The sequence below is a fragment of the Microchirus variegatus genome, assembly GCF_963457635.1.
Source record: "Microchirus variegatus genome assembly, chromosome: 23".
In the NCBI taxonomy this organism is placed as follows: domain Eukaryota; kingdom Metazoa; phylum Chordata; class Actinopteri; order Pleuronectiformes; family Soleidae; genus Microchirus; species Microchirus variegatus.
Window position 1 is genome coordinate 6,135,869 of NC_139824.1, and position 19,152 is coordinate 6,155,020.

At 39.4% G+C, this 19,152-nt stretch overlaps 1 protein-coding gene across 1 annotated transcript; it reads right to left on the bottom strand.

The window, feature by feature from the left end:
* Positions 1-937: 937 nt before the first annotated feature.
* vav1 (vav guanine nucleotide exchange factor 1) lies at positions 938-17,882 on the bottom strand (the record flags this gene model as incomplete). Its single annotated transcript, XM_083909250.1, has 28 exons — positions 938-1,114; positions 1,203-1,354; positions 3,079-3,208; positions 3,342-3,429; positions 3,933-4,043; positions 5,152-5,183; positions 5,430-5,495; positions 6,929-7,065; positions 7,516-7,552; positions 7,668-7,684; positions 7,781-7,875; positions 7,976-8,077; positions 8,881-8,990; positions 9,089-9,224; positions 9,325-9,410; positions 9,493-9,579; positions 9,676-9,744; positions 9,851-9,946; positions 10,830-10,929; positions 11,023-11,126; positions 11,224-11,292; positions 11,813-11,908; positions 12,820-12,925; positions 14,179-14,244; positions 14,569-14,627; positions 15,870-15,986; positions 17,574-17,690; positions 17,796-17,882. The coding sequence occupies 28 exons, from the start codon at positions 17,880-17,882 to the stop codon at positions 1,061-1,063; spliced, it is 2,526 nt and encodes an 841-aa protein (XP_083765376.1). The 3' UTR covers positions 938-1,060.
* Between the last annotated feature and the right edge of the window lie 1,270 nt (positions 17,883-19,152).

Here is a 19,152-nt window from a genome sequence, read left to right on the forward strand (position 1 = left end):
TGTCCATTTGTTGTGCTTTCTCATGTAGGAGTGGATTGAAATACAGCGCATCTGTTGCACTGATGTCGACTATGGTTTGAAAGAACATCATATTCATACTAAAGTAAAGTTTAAATTTCAATTCTGTTTACTGATAAATAACCTCAAAATATACACTTGCTAACACAAATATCTAATCAGCCAAGTTCAAACTGGGCATCAGAATAAGAGGAAAATGCGTTTTAAATGATTTGAAATATTGCATGCGTGTTGGCATATCTGAGTATTTCAGAAACTGCTGATCTACTCGGTTTTCACACACACAACGGTCGGAAAAAGAGAAACTAGTATCCAGTGAGCAGCAGTTCTCTGGGTAAAAATACCTTTTTGATGTAAGAGGAGAATGACGAGACTGGTTCAAAATGATTAACTACAACAGACGAGGACCGCACTGGACACTTGTTTAGGAACATGCAATACCTCAAGAAGTGGCCAGTGAGTGTAAGTGTGGACACAAGTAAACATGATTTTGTATACTTTTCGAGGAGAACTATTCTCATTACGCGTAGGCACGAAGAATCTTGATGGTGTTTTCCCATTATACAGTTCTAGCACAACTCGGCATGCTGGCTTTTCCAGTAGCTATAGTACCTGATACTTTAGTACCTGCTCTGGTGAGGTTCCAAGCGAGCTGAGACGACACTATGTATGACGTTGTGTTGTGCTGGAAGAGGCACAAGAATCATACTGAACAGTGCATCAGTGAAAACGACTAAACAGTCTTTACAATGTGGGTTAATCTCCAACATTTAGCAAGGAAATATCTAAAATCTCATAATTTAACAAAGGAGTCTGGTGTATTTAGTGACAAAACTGATTTGGATATGACACAGTTGATGTTGGAGGGGAAAAAATTGTTTTATTCACATCACTAGACACACATTAGATCACAGCTTTTCTCTCAAACACACACTCACAGACGCTTATGCATACGTGTAAATGGAATCAGTGGAAACCAGGTGTCACGCACTGTAGACGCCTACTCGGACACTGTGGTTCCTTTATCTCCTCTGGAGCTACGTCAGCAGTAGTCAGAATAATCCTCCTCCACATAATTGGCTGGAAATAATCCCACCTGGACACAGAGGAGGAGACATGCAGATTTTAGGACCAGTATCCGACCAGACTTATTTGATTTATTTTCACATTTGCCAATTCCTCACCCGGCCGTACACTTCTCCTCTCCACCAGCCACTGTGACCTTTCTTGGAGATGATCTTGATGGTGTCTCCCTCTCGCAAGGACAGCTCTGAGCGGTCCCTCGCTGAAAAGTCGTACCTGGCCCTGGCTATGCCAAAACTCCTCACGCTGGCGCCTGTCAGACAGAGAACCAGTGGCTAAGCTTTAAAGAAGAAGTTTGAGTGTTTAAAATTGGCTGAGAGTTAGATGAGAAGATCAATTCCACTCTCGTTTGTATTTTAAATATGAAGCTGCAGCAAGGAAACACGAGACATGATTTATCTGCGCGTAATACTTGCTGTCAAATGATTTTTCTTTTCTTCTTTAATCGTTTGTTTTGGTTGCATATGCCGCACTATGTGGCAACTAGTGTTTTTTGTGTCTGATAGAGATATCAGAAACTCAAGTATTTATTGCAACGTTGCAACGTTGTACTTCCATAATGAGGTAATAAAACAGCCCACAACATGACTCGGCTAAAATGCTGTTGCTGATTTGACACATGAAAACATAGGATGTATATAGGATTTTTTGGATTGCATCGGAGTTTTAATCTGTTTTAATTGACAGCCAATCCGGTGATTTGACCAGTATCCAGGGTTCCCACACTTTGGTCGACACTCAAACTCAAGGCCTGAATGTGCAGACACAGCTTAAGATGGGAGGGTGGCTTGTAAGAGCCCATGGCGTCCGTTTTTATTGATTTGCAGCACGCTCTGCATCTGGACAAGTGATTGTCCTTGGGATCTTGGTCAAAGTCAGTCTTTGTCATTTTCATTTCGCAGGCATCATATAATTTGCTCTCTCTTGCTTAACGTTAAATGCTCATTGTTTGATGGCCAGAGAGAGTTGACAGCGTCCACAACAACATTAGTAATTATGATCTAACGTTTGTTCTGCGTTGGCCTAGTCTGCGTACATCAAGAAATACAGGGTATGAAACAGTAGGTGGCGTCGTAATAACCAACAAGGGAGACATTTAGAGAAATTTTCAAGGATTTCAAGGACCCACGGGAACCCAGAGTATTGGCTCCTCCCTAGTGTCAACATGGTGCATGAAAGAAGAAAAACAAAAGAAAACGCTTTGTGGTTTGTGGTTAATTAATCACAATTAACGCATAAACTCTGACAGCCCTGGTTGAATAGATAGAGAGCTTTGTCATTTTATAGAAGATGATGTGCAACCCTGGTCAAAGTATATAACAACTAGACAGAGGTGGAAAAAGTACTATAATATTGTACTCAAGTAAAAGTACCAATACTTTGATGAAATACTACTCAAGTAGAAGTAAAATTAGTCATCTGAAAATGTACTCAAGTAGAAGTAAAAAGTAGTTCATTTGAAATGTACTTTAAGCAAAAGTTTCTTAGTTACTTTGCGTGGGGTGTGAGGGTAGTAGAAATATGACAAGGGGTCAGAAATCCAAAACTATTTTGGAGCTCACTCGCCCGGCGCTACACAGGATATTACGTCAGTTTTGGCGCGTGAACATAGAGGGCGCAGGCCAAAAGTGACATAATATCTTGTGTCGCGCCGGGCTGTGCTGGTGATAATCACATCATCATTCGTCTGGTTCTGGTGTTTATTTTCCCCCTGTTGGTCTTCATTGCGGACATTTCAGCCAAATCCGTCCGCAACTTTTCGAGTTATCTTGCTAAAAGATAGGCAGACAAACGCTAACGAAAACATATACCTCCTGGCAGACTTCTGAGGCGTTTTACATACATTTTTACATTTTCATCCACTGGATCTGAATGGAACTTTACTTGTTTGTAGCTTTTACCGTCTTACACAAGCACGACAGTGTTCGTGCAGATCTGTTCAGATGTCGCTGAGATGATTTTTTTCAGTCAGTGTACCTGGTGCGGTATTCGGCGTGTTGTTAGAGGAGTCGCTTTGCTCGGGTTGTTTGTACGGCATCCGCAGAGTGGTGTCCACGTCCTTGAAATACTCCTTCAGAGAGTTTTTCTGGTAAAACTGAATCAACTCCTAACACAGGGTGACAGTGTGAGAGGAGGAAAGTGGGTTAGTTTGAAATCCACAATGTAAGAAGAAATGTGAACGTGTGAGTGTTCAGGCAGAGTCTTATCAGAATCTGGCTGGATGATCGTATGAAACTTACGACTAAGCCCTTGAATGCTTTCTTATCATTGATGCGGAACAGGCCTTCAGTGGTCGTGATCTTAATGTGTCTGATGTCCATGTTGAATCTGCGAAAAAGAGAGAGAGCTTTGACAGCTGAACGTGGATCTGTTTTTCTCATAAGAAGCAAAATAGATTGTCGTCACTTCTGCATTTATGGAGTTTCCTATGACACTGGCTGAATAAAACAAGCACTAATAACGAGCAGTAATAGCACGCAGGTTTTCCTGGTTTCGAGAGGAAGTGAAAATTGAGCTCAGCAATTTATCAAAGCTTAGCTCAGACCGATATTCAACACAGCAGTTTTTAATGTAATGACATCAAGTCGAGGGTTACCTCAGGAAAAACTGTATGTGGGGCTGCAGCAGATAATTGCAGTTTATATTCTTGATCAATCGATTTATCATTTAGTCAATAAAAGAGGCCATGGGGACGTGTAGAAATTTTTAGTTGGAGGATTTTTTTGTAATTTTGGCCTGAAAACGTAGAAGTTATATAAATATCCAAGATGTTAAATAAAATAATCACTTTGTCTACAAATATATAACAAATAACAATGTAAAAGGCTTACTTGATGCTGATCGCAAACTCTCCGCCATCTTTCTGCCGCACGAGGAAGGTTCCATCTGAGCGCGACATGAGCAGGTTTTTCGCCGCAGTTCTGTCCATGTTCCCCGCAAACCTTGAGTCACAGTGACAATCACAACCTTTTATTTTTGCTTTGACAATCTAAGGCACTGTTGACATTACACAAACGAACCTGAGCATAGAAGGAAAGAAGGACAACCACATTCATCAGCAATAAAACTCACCCGCACTCACCAATGTGGAACATCGATTCATGACTTATGAGCCTCATAATAATCGCTTTGACTAACATTATCCAGGAAATGTGTCTAAAACGGCCAATAAATATGTATACATATATATATACACACATACATATATATATATACACACATACATATATACATACATATATATATACACACATACATATATACATATATACCCACATTTTTTAACAGGCCTACTCCCTCTAACTCTCTACCCGTTGCTCTTACCTTTTGTTATTTTTTATTTTTATTTTGTTGTTGTACGGCGACCTTGAGTGTCTTGAAAGGCGCCTTAAATATAATGCATTATTATTATTATTATTATATATATATATATATACATACATATACAGTATACATACATATATATACATACATACACATACATACATACATATATACATACATACATACGTATATACATACATACATATACATATATATATACATACATATAAATATAATATTTAAGTACAGATTATTGTTATTTTATATTATATATATTCTATTTATATTATATTATTTAGTTGTTTCATTCAGGAGGATAACGCTAATGTGTTGCATTGTGTTTTCCTGTAATTTCACGGTGTCATTCTAAATATTATCTCTAGATGGTGCCAAAGTACAACATTTGCAAGACCCACAAATAATACCAGTTCCTTGTTTTTTTGTTTATAATATTGGTTGATTGACAATTTTTATCATGAGGTGTCCGACTGAGTCTCACTATGAGTGATAAATAACTCAAGGAACATGTATAAAAACATGATGTAGCACTTGAGCATCAGTATCTGCTTCTGTTTCTGTGGCAGTTATTCGCTGTGTGAACTCTCAGCTGTTCCTGTGTCAGTGCTGCAGTGTACAGTACCACAGGAAGAGACAGCACTGCCGTGGTTTGATGTGAAGTAAATTTAAAAAAAAAAGAAAAAAAAAAAAGTTTCTCCTCATACTCACCAGGCGAAGCCAGAAAAGTCAGCGGTCAGCCTCTGTTAGAGAAACAGATCACACGCTGGTTAGACACAACACTTTGCAAAAGTCTGTGGTCATGGTGATGACTGCTCCTCACTTCCTGACACTGCTAATGTTAGTTTCAGTACAACAAACTGGTTGCTAATTTGTGCAAGATGAAAATTAAACCGAACACAGGACTGAATGTCCTTTAGTTTGAGTCTCTCTTAGTGAGGATGTAAATGCTGTTGAGCAGCTCATGTTGGCTGGTGGATCGTACTCACAGCGACGTATGGCTTAACCTTTTGGCAGGGGAACCATCCCATTTGACCCATACTCAGGTTTCTTCCCTGAATGACACACACAGAATGGACCAAGCAGTAATTACAACATATGAATGAAACAAGAGACTCATAAACAAGTTCCATTTTTACAACTGGTGACTCCGTTACAGTTGTATACACATGATCTGAGGCAATTCACACAACACTGTATGCACAGATTACTGAGGAAATCTGGAATAATCCTGTGCACTGACAACAAAAGACGACTCGTGGCTGGAGATAACATGAGGGATTGTGTGAATCCTGAGTGTTTTTATGTGAAGATTTGTGCAAACTGTTTGTTTTGGAGTAAAAGCTCTCAGTAACATTCAAAGTCCACTTAATCTTCCCAATAATCCCAGTGACAAAGGCTTTTTATTGTCACAGTTTCACAATTCGACATAACTGATGAATAAAGCTGCTTGACAAGTAGTAAAAAAAAACACCACCAAGTAACTGTGTTCTTCAAGGAAATATCCTCTGATTCACTTGTTCTTTCACAGCAGATATGTCTATGTGTATTGGGTTGCATTGCCATTTACTGTAATAACAGTGAAGGTGCTGTCTTTTGACCAACTTCCTATCTGTTGCCACTGTTACTCCTTATTACATCACCTCCTGAGCACGTTTGGTAAGAAGGGAGGGGACGGCCATTTAGTAACGGACAAATAGCTAAACCTCAAAAGAGGGGACCTGCCTCCTTTTTACGGAGGCCAGACTCCTAGTAAATATCCAATTGAAATGACTTCATTTGCAATGCACGTGTTTTCATCAGCTTTGGCTCAGATCGACATTCGTGAGAACACGAGACAAGACACCGGTGAACACGATAATCTTTCGCTGTTGGTGTAGCGGTTAGCACTCGTGACCCAGTCGGAACAAGAGCCTTTCTGTGTGGGTTTTTCCCGGGTTCGCCGGCTTCCTCCCACAATCCAAAAAAAAAAAAAAAACAGATTAGGCAAATGAGTGTGAGACTGAATGGTTGTATGTCTCTATGTGGCTCTGGGATGGACTGGCGACCTGTCCAGGGAGTACCTCGCCTTTCGCCCTATGTCAGCTGAGATTGTCACCAGCAAGGATAAAGAGGTAGAAGACGGATGGATGTTACTCGTGTAATAATATATATATGTAATTATTGTGTAGTATCTGCTTCTGTTTGCTGCTGTAAACCATTTGAGTCAGCCAGCATGATCAACCCCAGGGTTTGATTTATTTTCCACAGCAAAACCTTTCAAACTATAAAAAGCGGATAGGCAGACAGACCACGTTGGACATGAGGGAGGAAGACGGAAAACAAATTGCAGAGAGGAAAAAAAAAGGCGAAAGCATTTCAACACCTACATGTTAACCACGAGAAGAAAAAGACTTGACAACACAACAGAAAAATGTCTGATCCCCTTTCTCGCTTTTCCAAATACAGACTGTATTTGTATTTGCCCAAATATGATCTTTAATGTTACCTCCCACCACGGCAGGTCAGCATCAGCCCGGGTCAGCTCAATGATATCACCTTTGTAAAGGTGAAGAGGCTGGCCGAAGCCAACAGGAGGTGGAGGTAAACCATAATACTCCTGACACACCTCCATTTTAGGAAATCCTGAAAGAAGAATTAGAGAGAGAGAGAATATTTAATTTACACACTCAATCAAACTTCATTAACATAGCACTTTTCGTACAACGCAATACAACTCAACGTGCTTCACAGGATAAAAACACAATTGAAGAAAGCAAAACCACCGCCCAACAACTGTTTCATCTGACAAATGGCTGCTATTATGTATTAAGAACAGCGATGGAGAAGTGAAGAAGTGAGGAAAAGAAGAAGTAAGAACTAAGGGAGAGAAGCCAGTGAGGAAAAGAAGAGAGGAAAGGAAGTGAGGAAGTGAGGAAGTGAGGAAAAGCTATTATGGAACTCATAAACAGCCCTAAGGGAAAACACTGGAGCCTAAAATACTAACGTGTGAAAAAGGAGGTAAAAGAGAAAGTGGTGAAGAGGTAGCATCTTAATGCTTAGTCATGTAGAAAATGTACTGTTTGAGTTCCTTACCAATACTGGAGTGTCCTGAGGATCTCTGTGTTTTATTCTGGAGGATAGGATAAAAAAAAAGTGGATTAAATTTCCCTAAAGTTTTAACATATTTACTCAAAATTATTCATCACCACGACAAGAAAGACAAATGTCTAAGATGTAGTTTTTACCTTCTTGCCAGCATGATCTGCAATTCCAAATAGACAGCCAATGTAAAATGTGAAAATGACATAAAATCATAATGATTAGGAATTTAAAGACATCCACCAGCCTGTGAACACACCTGAGTTTCTTCCACAGGCAGGTACTCTGCCTAAACACTCCTTATGTGCAGCCATTTTACAGCGAGTGCAGTGATAGCCCTGGAAAAATATACCCCTGCAGAGGACAGATGGAGAGCGAGTCTCAGCAGACAAGTCTTTGATGGGTTTTCCTTTTAAAATGAGATTTAAAAAGATAGCTTGGATTTCAAAAGTACCTGAGAAGCATTGAGCAGGCTTTGCAGGAGGTGGTTTCATCAAAGCAGTGCATCTGGAAGTCGTGGTTGTTGGCTGTGGAATTCTCCGGACACATATTTGACCTGCAAGCATGGAAGCACGAGGACATTTTGACTAAAAGCAAGCCAAACAATCACAAAGCTGGTGTCAGGAGTCACACTCTTTGCTGGTGTTCAGGAGACTGAAGACACCAACAGATTTGATGTCAAACAACGTAGGATTATGTCCAACAGGTTTGAACCTTCAATAGATCTGCAACATAAAACCATACATGACAAGCTGCAGCTGAATGCCTTTACTTCTGCTCTTTAAATTGCACATCATTTTAAATAGATTTTATTGAAGTTAAGAAGCCAATTATCTTAAATGTGTAACAACGTTTTTTGGCCACAGTGGGGAAAAAACATCATCATTTGTTAAGTTCAGCCAGCAGAAATGAACAATTAAAATAGATCTGAAGCAATTATATTATCTTCATTCATGGGACACATAGTGGGTTAGTTTGAGCATTTGTAAGTGAATGAAAAAAGATTGATTTAATAACTACACAAAATAAATGAATAAATAAATCAACTCAATTTACTCATATAAGTGCAAATTAGTCCCTGTTGTGGGATTGACACAGGATTAGATTAGATTATGAAGACCCAAACTGGGGTTGGCACCATGAGTGATTTCCTTTCACATTACACAATTAATATGAAAATAATAAATTATCTTAAAGGCCTAGTGTGTAAAGTTTAGGTGATTTATGTTAATTTGGCAGAAATGTAAAAGCCATTAAATAGCAAATAATCACTCAACCCATTCAAATAGATGGTTTGTAATGTGAAGTCTTTTTGTGTGACTGTTAAAATAGTGATTGTGTGTGTGTGCGTCAACTCACAGAGCCATCTCAAACTGCTCCAGCCACTTCTTCTTCAGTTCTCTCGTTTTGAAGAATAAATCGTATCCACTCCTCCCATAACAGTCCAGCAGGAGGAACAGATAAGACCACTGCTCACACACGAACACAAACGCACACACGGTCAGTCAAATGTCTTATATCATGCAACTTCTGTGTTGCAGATCGAAGGAGGCGGAGGAGAAAAAACCTTTTTATTGTCCTTCTCTCCTGCGATTTCATCTCGTATCTGGTAGTGCTGTAGTTCAATGATCTCCTTCAATTCAAAGGTCTCTCCCCCTTTCTTCTTACACACAAACATGGCTTTATCAAACAGGAATGCATACCTGACAACCAGCACAATTTGCACAGATTCAAGAGCAGGTCAGACACACGTCATCAACACAATACATGGAAGATTTACAGGGATGCATCAACTACACACACCTGTCCTGTTTGGACTTTTTCTCTGAGCTGCTGATCTTCAGCTCTCCATCGATCTTTGGGCGACCGTAGAGAGCAAGAGACTGCGACTGAAGAGAAGAGGAAAGAAGAATTAATAAACACAGATAATGGCAAATATATACATGTATATTTCAAAACAGAAACGGTTACCATGTTTTCTATGGACAACTGGAAGCTGGTGATCTGTCTGATGATCTCATTGTCTCGCTTCACCTCGTTCACACACTGTGCCAAGTCCTGGAAACACACAGAGACAAACAGATAGAGGTGTAAATGTTATGAATAAAAGGTCAGTGATTGACATAATAAACACAAACACACTAACACACTCACTCTCATGGCATCAAGAGCTGTGCGTAGATTATCCTTGTCTGTTAGGTCAGTGGTGTGTTTCACCAGCTCCTGCACACACAAAGACACTAATTCAAAATGTAGCTGCCACGTAAACCACACTAAATACAAAATATACGACGAAATGCAATGCAAGTACACACACACACACACACACCTGTAACAGCAGGTGATATTTGAGGACCCTCTGCAAAGGGACCATGAGCAAGTCTCGCAGAGAAAAGCGCCCACTGTTTGCTCTCTTTGAACACTCCTGAAGGGAAAAGAGAAGGAAGTGAACATTTGCGCCAAAACACAGTCGTACCATGAGGATGTTGTGTGGTCGAATCAACTCTCCCGTCAGTGTACTCCAAGTGTAGTACTTTACGGACACAACGTGGTCTCACTTTGTTACCAAGAAGTGGTGGCAGGAACTTCCATCTACCTCTAAATATCTAAATGCAAGCAACATCTGTCTAATTCATTATCTAAAGTCAAGACCTTACAATTATAAGAGAAACCCAACAGGAACACAATGACCAAGCACTTGGCAACAGTGGAGAGAACAAACTGCCTTTTAACAAGAAGAAAATATCTGAGAGAAGCAGTCTCGGTCAGGCATAACTGCCCAATCGGTCACTTGACAAGCTCCAAATTTGGCAGGTGACTCTCTCAGTGCGCCAGTGAGTGCAGTGCCAAGTTTGGTGGTGTTTGGATGAGAAATACAAGAGATATCTGTAGAAATTGCAAATTGCATTTCACACAGCGCACATGCAGCCCCAACGCCACACCCAGCACAGTAGAGAAAAATCAATAAATCTCAGCACTTGCAAATAAATACAGCACTAAATAGAATAAAACACAGCAGTTGAGAGAAACAAACACACCTTTTACTTTTTAGATCACAAGGCAGTTTAATGGTAAGTGGTAAATTTCCTTAATACTTCTTCTTTCATAATTCTCAATTTGGAAACGAGACCATGGGTGGCCAAACTCATCGATTATTCGTTGGCGTACCATATTTGGCCACCAGGGTAAACTGGCAGTAAGAAGTACACAATTCCTCTCTGCTTCCCGACACCAAAACAAACTCGAAATAAAATGTCCTCCATTTTATGTCAGTCATGGATCATCCGTTAAAGCAAACGGAGCCTCACCTCCAGTTTCATTCTGATTTCCTCCCTCGTGTTCGAAAGCTTGTCGAGATGTTTCGTCGCCGTTTCCACCTCACTACAATAGCGGCCGTACAGTAAGAGCCTGAGGGGGTTGGGAATATTAAACCATTTTATGATGCACATGTTTCTCTAATGTTACTGTTGAGCAGAAAACATAACTGTGCGCGTCACGCACCTCTCCTTGTAGCTCAGAAACACCTGGTAGAGATTCTTTGCTTCATAATGTAGGATGGAGGTCCTGACCTCTTCCAAAAGCTGACGATGGGTAACAGCTAAATCCTACAAAGACACACAAAACAACAAAAAAATGCACTCACAAAGTTAATATTTGAACTTGTACCATGTGATAATATGTGAGGATAATCTCCTTCTTTACCTCTATGTTGATGAAGATACTGTCGATGTCTTGATCCTGGAGAAACCTCTCCAGTGGTTTCATAAAGTGCTGCTCAAAGAGAAGATGTAGTTTGAGAGTCAACTGGGTCTTTACTAGGGATGTGAATCTTTGGGTGGCTCACGATTCGATTCCGATTCTTAGGGTCACGATTCGATTCAAAATCGATTCTCAACCGATTCGATTCATAGGATTCTCGATTCAAACTATTCAAAAATGTATACAATGCATAGTGTGATAAGGCAAATTATGGCATCAAAACAATACAGTTTGCACAAGATAATGTGATAATGTGATCACACAAAGGCAAACTTAAGACAAAAGTTAACATTTATTAATTCAAAACAAATAAAAACTTACTTACTGTACAAAAAAATAACTTGCATAAATACAAGCTTAGACCAGCTGCCTTTTTCTCCCAGAAGTTACAAAAATAACACAAATAACACAAACTTTTAGTTTATGAATCGATTCAGAATCGTGGATGAATAGAATCGCGATTCCTATGTCAATCGGAAGTCTAGTCTTTACTGATCAATCTTCTCTGGTCACTCTGAGGATGTGTGCTCACCTGTAATATAGATTCCAGTGTATCTGTGTATTTCTCTTCGGTCTGTCTGATCTCCTGCAGGCAGCACTCTCGTTTGTCTACGCCTGTTTTCTGTTGCTGCACAAACAAAACACAAACAAATTAAAAAGGTGGGGGTATGCAGAGATTTATCTGTTTCATAATTTGTCGCACTACAATTTGCTTCAACCCGTATCTTGCAGCTGGCAGGCTTTTCAAAACACTCTCTCTCTTCTTCCGATTGTGTCATGAAGATAATTTCTGCTGCCTGGGTCGCATTTACATGCATTGAAATCCATGGAAATTAAACATATTTGACAAGAAAGAAATGAATGCATGCTGGAGAAATACTATGTGGGTTATTCTAAAAGATGACTCAAACCTCCATTTAGTTACAGTTTTTTTATCCTCTCCTAACAGTTAAAGTCAGTGATGAATAACAAAAGAGAGGCATATTTTTTCCTACTCCAAAAAATTCAGTTAATTTTAATTTCTGTTCAAAAAGTGGTTTATCAATCTCCAAATCTAGTTGGCACTTATATTTTCAAGGTTTAAACATTGTGTTCATGTGAACAACACACATTTATACTTCATAACAATGGCAAATCACCATATTCTCACTCTGACTTAACGTATTCACGACTCAGCCCCTCCATGTCTTTGTGCAGGGGATCTTCAGGGGAAGTTGTATGTGAACTAGAGCTGCGGCTAACAATTATTTTCAAAATCTATGAATAATATCCCTGATTAGTCAAGTACTTGTTTGTCAGGAAATGCTGAAAGATCATTGATCACCGTTTACCAAACGTGGAAATTGTGATGTTCTCAAATGCCTTGTTTTGTCCTAAAAACCAAAATTAATGAATGATTTCTTTGTTTTATGGACCAAATAAACCAGAAAATATTCTTGTTATTCTATGCCTGTTTTACTTATTGAAAAAAAAAACACTAATAAGCGATCAAAATAGTTGATGATTTTAGTAATCGATTGATTAATGTGAACCACTCACAGTTTCAGGATGCTCAACCCTCATCAAGTCTTCATAGATCTCATCCCCTTCGTTCTCCTCATCCTCCACAAAGTCGTACAAGTCGTCATCTTCTTCCACTGTGTCACTGATACACATAACACATACTTATACACCACATATTCACACATTCACCTTTTGTATGTATTAATATCATTTTATATTCCATTACTTGTTGTCATGTACTGTGTAAGCCAGGCTGCTCAGCACCACTCCAGTCAGATATACCTTAATTAATGCCAGATCCCGTAACTAACAAGAGTTCTGTTTTAAATTCCAGAGAAATTTGGAGTATTTACCTGTCAAAATCCAAAAGCCAGCATCTAAACATGATTTACTGCTTTTCCCTCTCTTTTCATCGCTACTCTACTTCGATTTCCATTCATCCATTCAACAAAACATTAGCGCTAATCTTAGCTGTAACCAGTTAATGCCTAACCCTAACCTGACCACAATTCAAATCTTAGCCTTAAACTAAACCAGTTCCTCATAAATAAGGTTGTGCCTGATTAGGACCAGGTTTTGCTCCATAAGTCAGTCATGATATAAAATTCACCACACAGCTGAGATGATGGCTAAACTCATTTGACAAAGGTTTGAATGGCGCAGACATTGGTTTTTGAAACAGGGGAAGCTCATTTAAGGCCCACTTATTTATACATAAATTCTGCAAACGAACAACTAGAACATGGAAACGCGATAATTATGCAAAACTGTAATGCTATAATTGTGTTTTTATTTACAGTATGCACGAATGAAAATAGTCTACGTATATCGCCGAGCAAATGCCACACAACGACCAGCTATTTGTCGACAGACTTCCCTCACAAAATCCACACAGGACTGAGGCAGAAAAGGCTCCGCTGTTGTGTACATTTCTGCAACGCTGTCAATCAAACACTGGCTCCGCCTTTCAGACAGTTCCTCCAATCATCATGCAGAAACCCAGCGTCCACGCCTGCCCACTGCTCCACTGACTCCCGGAGAAGCTGAGCTTCCCTGGAAGTGGCGCTTTTGCCGCATTTGTCCAATCACCATCGAGCTCACCACAGTGAAAGAAAAACTACTCTGTGTCGTCCCAGTGAGAACAGTTGAAGCTGAGCTTCAAGTGGTTTTAATGCGACGGCTGCTACGGGAATACAGAAATCACATAAGATAATCCGTGATAAACAGCTGATTCTGAACGAGCTAGTGAGACGTTCTAATCGTGTTCTAGCGCACGTTTAGTATTGAAATGGAAATACAACACAGTCCATATTTGACAGCATTTCAGAGGACGTTCCCTTGTTGTCTGAGAGCGATCGCCACATCACCGAGTAGTTTTTAAGATAAATTTCTCACTCTATCTTGTCAGAAAGGCCGCTGTAGATCTCATCATCAGGAGCACATTCTTCCAAAGGAAAAGGCCTGTGAGGATGAAAAAGAATGAAGAATGTAGGCAGATTCACAAGACCGTGAAAAATGTTCAGTAATTACATCCGATCCGCCAATTTAACATTGAAGCAGTAAATTACATTGAATACATTTTGCCTTACAAACCATTACAGTTTTAAACATAATGCACATATAAATATATTAAAAAAACATATAAAATATGTGTTCATAAAAAGGGTTTAAAAGCTGCTGTGTATTTATAAACACATAAATAATGATTTCAAGAACCACAATGTATTAACCTCTGGAATTGTTAAATAAGACAGTGTTATTAACAGAGTAATGCATACTACTTACGGGAATCCTTTTTGTATGGCAATGGATGAATGAGACAACGTGGACAGAGTGTCTATAACCTGTGACACAGACACATCCAGAGTTATGTTGTGGATATATTATGCCACAGTAATTCTCCCTTGCTTTCACTTTGTTAGACTGCTTGAAGTGAGAACTGCAGTATTACCAAGAGTAATGTGACCAGAATCATCTCACCTCAGTTTAAGCTGATCACTCATGTGTCACTGAGCGTGACTTTCAGCCCTTCAGTCAACGTTATTCTCGGCAGAGCGCTTGAACGAGAACTAGCGAAACTAAAAATCAATCAAGTTTCACTTCCTCCATTTTTATTTATCTTTCCCGCTACATTCAAGTTCAGCTTTTTAATTTTACTCAACAAGATAACACCCACACCCCAGATTATTAAACAGATTATTTTCTTTCAGAGTAACTGATACAAATAAGGAGGGGCCCTTTCAATGACACGTGTGTTGACATAAAATAAACCGCCTGTACGTCTCTTCTAGAGCTGTTTTTCATGCTTTTATTCCATGTCAGAAAAATGAAAAAAAAAACTGTAACAAGAAGTGAAATCTGTCAAAGAAATGAACATCAATTTAATAATAACTCTGAAAAACAAGTATGACATGAAATGTGTGGAGAAATGTGTGTGTTGATGTTTTTGCTGACTTTGGTTTTTGTCTTTTTAGCTCTTCTACCTCGAGCAACAATACATGCAACATCATTTTAATGGGTCACAGTCTTTTAACAAGGAGAATGGAGCCTCTTTCATTTCCACTCTACACCAGGATCTCTGTCCTTGCACTGTGTAAATTTGGTTGAGTGGGTAGAAGGAGAAGAGTTGAACCTATTTATATATAAATATAAATATAAAATATATATACTTTAACTCAATTCAATAGTGCTGAACTGAGGTCAGATAAAAAGAAAACTGAGTAATGATTAATTTCAAGACCCAGATTACAGAGTTAAGTAGATGGAAAGTGACAGAAACACACTGTGGCACACTGCAATCTAAATAAACTAAAGTGCTTCAGTGGCACTGCATCGAAAGTGAAAGAAAATTGTGAAATTCTGGATTCGTAAGTTCACTGAGCCACTTCAAATACTGAGTCACCACGTTACTTCCTGTAAGGTCTGTGTGGGAGTCTGCAAACTGCAGGGCCTCTGACTTCTGCCATGATGGCTGACATAAGAGCGCACCATGTGTTTCAGACAGACACACAGAATAAATAAGACAAATAGATACAGACAGACAGACAGACAGAGACAGACAGACAGACAGACAGACAGGGTCTTACCTTTGCAAAGTCTCGAACATCAAACAGGTCAAAGGCCTCAAACAGTTCACTCTTTTTCATGTAAAACCTCACTTGGCAAACTCCCAGGAACGTCCGGATATTTTTTAGGCACAGAAACTAAACATGAACCAAACATAGAGAATCACAAATATGCCCAAGAGCACTTTACAATCAGAAAAACAACCAGAAAAGCCCTTATTTGAATTAAATAGAGCATACAAATAATTACAATAATTCAAGAATGTATGTTGCAGTGTCTCATAAATGGGAGCTCTCATAAAAATGCTGCTTGTCCACTGTGAATTTAATAATTGTGTTATAATTGTGTGTATTTTGAGTGATTTTTAATTAAGCTGTCAGTTATTTATCTGACAAACTACATACTGTGGAGTACAAAGAGCCGGGGTTCATACAACTTTTGCAAGGACAAATTCATGCACTTTCAAGGTTTTCCAGCACATGACACAGCACAGAAATATATACATACTCAAAATATCACATTAAGAGAGAAGGTATTATGCTAATGATAGCAGAATAATTGCAGAATATTCAATGCTTGTTATTGCAAACATTGGATCAGTCAGTCACGTGCCGCTCGATGCATTCAGGCAAGTGGACACGGTCAAGACGACTTCCTGAAGTTCAACTACTATTTAGCCAGACAGCTAATTGTTTATTAACTAATGAATTAATTATTAATTAAAGAAAAACAGTCAAGTGCTATCTATAATTCAAGCACTTTTCAAACCTTGAGAATTCAACATGCACCCATAAGAACCCTGAATGACACTAAGTGACTTCATTTTAGAACTTGAATGTAGGAAATGGAGGAGTAACTACAGAGCAGAGTAAGACCAACATGCTCTCTTACTCTCTCCCTCTTCCTCTCTCTCTCTCCCTCTCTCTGTCTGTCTCACAAAATGCAGAACTCTAATTTGAAAGAAAGGGGAAATGCTGAGCTCTGGCCGATACAGCCGCACACATCACATCACATCACATCACATCTCTCTGTCCGAAACGCAGGCACATGTCAGGCCCTGCAAAAGAAAATCAAGGTGCAGCAAACCTTATAGTGTGAAAACAGGGAACATCCTTGACTTGTGTAATGTTGTGTGTGTGCATGTGTGTGTGTGTGTGTGTGGCAGGACACATCAGAGTGGACGCCTGCCTTCTGTTAATAACCGGATGTTTCTTAACCGCCCTCGACCACATAGGATTTCCCAGAGTTTCACGGTGCACATTAGCTCATGCACTCACATGCACTTAAGACATCACGGGGAGTCCGATCAGACATGATTCAAGGACTTCCCTCGAGAAGTTTGGACCAACTTCAACGTGTGCCGCTAGCCGCATATTATGTGGAATTGTATAACATCTAGTGAGAAGATTTTGATTGGTGAAAATACAGGTCAGGATGAAAAGTGATTAAATATAAGAAGGATAATAATCTTCTCCTACAATGTTACGGCTCAAAAAGTAGTCCTTCAAAGCTGAGATCTTTTTGGCTTAAATGTCAAATTAATTATGATGTCTATTCTTCTTACCCATCATACCCTCCAATCTCAACACGTACTGTGAGATGTGGACAGATACAGAGCATTTTCCTATCTTACTGCCTCGGATGATTCAATACTGGCAGCTATGGAAATGTCCTATGGAAATGGAGCAGGAAAAGGTTTGTGTGTGTGTGTGCACACATCTCACCTGAGACATCTGTGGGCGCAGGTTGATCTCTCTCAAGTTGACAGCCTGTGACAGCAGGTTGTTGAGTAACTGGCAGAGCAGCACACCATCTCTCAGAGCCTGAGCCAGATCACACACCTTCCACAGCGCACACACACACATTCACACACTTAAATTCAAGAACCAAGACAGGATGTGTGTCCATGTGCAGGTGTGTACATGTATGTGCCACAGCTGATCTACCTGTGCGCCCTCCCATGTGACCCGGTGGTTCTCAGGAAGAACTCTGCACTCTATCAGCCACATCGCACACTGCCGCCACAACTCCATCTTTCCTTTCTGAGTGAGACAAACGGAGAGGACGCCAGAAATTGTTAAATAAAGTCCTAACAAGCACAAGATTCAGAGACAAGCGATCACAATGGCTCTAGTCACAACAAGCCACCAATATTTGTCTGGTATACTATAATTTACAATGAATTAAACTTGTATGTATTCTCGGACTGAATTTACACAGGTTTTTTAACAGCGTTTGAAGCAGCTAACTAGATCCTGCACATTGAAAAGACTGTTTTATTTTATGTTTAAGTCAGTCCGACACCAACTCAGTTACCATCTCTGTCTCTCCCATAAGATATCATTGTAACAGAGTAAAATCAAACACCTGTAACTTTATTGATGCATGATAACATGGGATGATAGGAGAGTGAGGCCTCACCTTCAGCTGCTTCTCCAGGCGCTTCTATGTCGTTCGTTCTCTATGTTCACTTCTCTGTCTGCCTTTCATGGTCTCATTTTCAGACTTGGGCGCTCTCACTCCGCTTTTCTTCCGTGGTGGGTGTTCTGCAGAGCTGCACTGTGTTGAAGGCTTTTAACTTCATTGCCACAACTTCCTTTTTCCTCTGACGCACCCTCTCTCCTCTCTCTCTGACACACACACACACACACATAGAGAGAGAGAGAAGCGATGCTGTTATGAGTGGTGCAAAGTGATAAAACACAGTGTGCTCTGTAAGTGAATATAATCACACTTTTTTATTTTGTGACTTTGAGAATTGCACTTGAGAAAATGGCAAAGTGAACGAATAGTTGAAAATTATTTGTGAATGTATATATTCACAGACCATACAAAGTGAGTGTCTATAGGTATATCTGTTTATTTAAAGACAAATAAGGCCAAACACCTTTTTTTTAATTATTAGATCACAGGGGAACATCTATGCATACGTTTGATGTTTTGTTTTTAGGTCTGTTGAAGTAGCATGTCAACTTAAAATTATGTAAAATAATGTAAAAAGAATAACAAAATAAAAAAAATTATGAAACCTCCTAAAGCACATTTAGGGGAGAACATTTCTACAGTAGTACAGTACAATTTTTTGCTGTTTTGGTGTCATTTAACATCATTAAACAGCTGCTTCAGTGATAGCGTAACAGCAACAAGATGTCATGTTTCTACCTTGTGTTTAAACAATGTAAATGTGATATATATATTGTGTTATTTTTATTTACTGGCAGTCACATGCATACAAAATTAAGCTAAAATTAAATCCCCCATATACCTGACACACTGACTTGCAATGTAATACAGACTATTGAT